This window comes from Palaemon carinicauda, chromosome 28 (assembly GCF_036898095.1).
Source record: "Palaemon carinicauda isolate YSFRI2023 chromosome 28, ASM3689809v2, whole genome shotgun sequence".
NCBI lineage: Eukaryota > Metazoa > Arthropoda > Malacostraca > Decapoda > Palaemonidae > Palaemon > Palaemon carinicauda.
In genome coordinates this window covers 99,688,181-99,690,680 of record NC_090752.1, presented here as the reverse complement: position 1 = coordinate 99,690,680, position 2,500 = coordinate 99,688,181, and the positions used below count along the sequence as shown (strand labels likewise).

The 2,500-nt window shown below is 28.8% G+C and overlaps 1 protein-coding gene across 1 annotated transcript in view; it reads left to right on the top strand.

The window, feature by feature from the left end:
- The first annotated feature begins 1,082 nt into the window (after window positions 1-1,082).
- LOC137621965 (serine/arginine repetitive matrix protein 2-like) overlaps window positions 1,083-2,500 on the top strand; it is a 9,933-nt gene continuing 8,515 nt past the window's right edge. Inside the window, exon 1 of the mRNA XM_068352463.1 lies at window positions 1,083-1,199. Coding sequence (XP_068208564.1) covers window positions 1,083-1,199 — 117 coding nt within the window. The remainder of the gene's footprint in view (window positions 1,200-2,500) is intronic.

The window sequence follows — 2,500 nt, the reverse complement described above, 5'->3', positions numbered from 1 at the left end:
ATATATATATATATATATATATATATATATATATATATATATATATATATATATATATATATATATATGTATATACATAAACATCACTTGAGTGAACTATTGTGTTGTGCTCATTATTCAAATGATACTTTATATAAAAAATCACTCCGCTAAATTTACTTGTTTCCTCTTATCTATATCATCCTTTAGAGCTAATTACGTCTAAATTTGTACTGAACTCTTCTCCCATTCTAAATTCTAGGATTAATTCATGAGAGAACTTTGAAATTCAAGACTTTTCCATAGTAATATACTCAAAAATATCTCAGAGAAAACTCCATTGAATTGAAATGAAAGTACTAAAGGGATATACTGGTCGTGAAAATAAAATTCATATAAACAATTTGGTTTAGATGCGTCGGTAGTCACTTTAGATATCATGAAAGTTGGCTCCAGTTTTTATTTTGTACTGTTGGTAATAATAAGGTTTACGTCTGTTATCCCTCATCTGTTTAAAGAATCTGCAATTTTAAGTAAAATATACATTGTTTTTTTTAACTCCATCACGACACACTTGCATTAATTCGTAGAATTGTAAATTGCATTTATAAAAAAGGAAGAATGGATTTATCACAATTTCGTTGTATACATCCATGACAAAATCAGTATTCCGTTAGGAAAAAAAATGGGAAACCTTTTGAATAATTTATCAGAATTTGAGGGAATATTCGAAGAATCAATTCCTTGTGGTGTTAGTTCTGTCGGGTTTCTTGAGCATTTAATTATAGATAGCAGAATTTAAGTAACCAAATGCTGAACCTGTCGTACACTGTTAGAAAAAAAACCGTAATTTTCATCGGAAATTCTCCGTAAAAATATACTGTCCTCAACCGTATTACAGTAAAATACAGGCGACTGCAATTTTACCTTACTTTGCTATTACCATTTACAGGTTGATTTATTAGTGTTATCAGTGTTAAACTATCAAAATATTGACTCTACCTAAGGTTGCAATTCATCATTGATGAGGTTTATGGTGGTGAGTCGTCTAGATATCTAATGATCGGATGTTACATGGTTTCAATAACCTAACCAATGTTACAATGCTCGAAAAATTTAGTCTTTTAGTTAGTAACCCATCCAAATACAATCCTGACCCAATGTTGCCTAAATCAAAGGAAAAGAAACAACGTTTCCCAGAAGAGGAAAAGCTTACAGATGTAAAGATTGCCTTTAAACCTTTCGGAATCGTTGATACGAAAGAACGTCTAAAGAAATTGTAAACTAAGCTGTTGTTTTCGTATGCGATCTCAATTATGGCGTGATTTCAGAAATTGTTCTTTTTCTTTGGTATGCAATCTCATTATTTTCAATAGGTAAAAAACAAAAACAAGAACAATAGAAAATCTAATTGTTCTTGCTTCGCCGTGGGCTTGCTTCGCTCGCGAAAAAAAATAAAATTATCAAGCTTCGTATGTACTGTCAAGTTGTAATGTTGAGCTGCGCACAATATTATCAGTGATTGATTATTATTTCTAAGTTAATTATTCCCGGTATGTATTTCTTAATAAAATCTAATGGATCTTGCTTCGTCGTGAAGTGAAGTGACACCGCTACTATCACGTGAGATCGAATACCAAAGCAAAAGCAAACCAAAACAGCACCTAAACTAATGATAAAGTGAACATTGTACCTAGAAACGCATAAACAAATTGGAGATGTGCCTCCCCCCCCCCCCTTTCTCACTAAGGCAAAGCCTACTCCATAACAGGGTTGGTGTCGCGTCTGTGACTTAAATTGCAGCCATCAGTTCGTCCCTCTCCTGAGTGAAGGTAAGATTGCTCGTGTAAATTGTGTAGTGCTTTGCAACCCAAAGAGAGCTCCCTTTTTATTCCGAAAGACGCAGGAAGGGTTAAATCAAATATTTATTTTTGTGTTTATGAAAATTCATTGCTTTGCAAAAGGATTAATTTTTATCAAATGAAAGATTCGTTTATGTAAGGCATAGCACTGCACAATTTCCTCCAACAAACTTTCGTGAATGTTTTCCGTAGAAAATACACACATACATGCACAGAAATACATATCTATCTATCTATCTATCTATCAATCTATCAATCTATCTAAATATATATACACACACACACACACATATATATATATATATATGTATATATATATATATATATATATATATATATATATATATATATATATATATATATATATATATGTATATATATATATATATATATATATATATATATATATATATATATATATATATATATAATTACACACATACACGCACAGAAATACATATCTATTTATCTATTTATCTATCTATCTATCTATCTATATATATATATATATATATATATATATATATATATATATATATATATATATATATATATATATATATATATATATATATATATATATATATATATATATATATATATATATATATATATATATATATATATATATATATATCTCCATTCTCGTCTGTGTATGG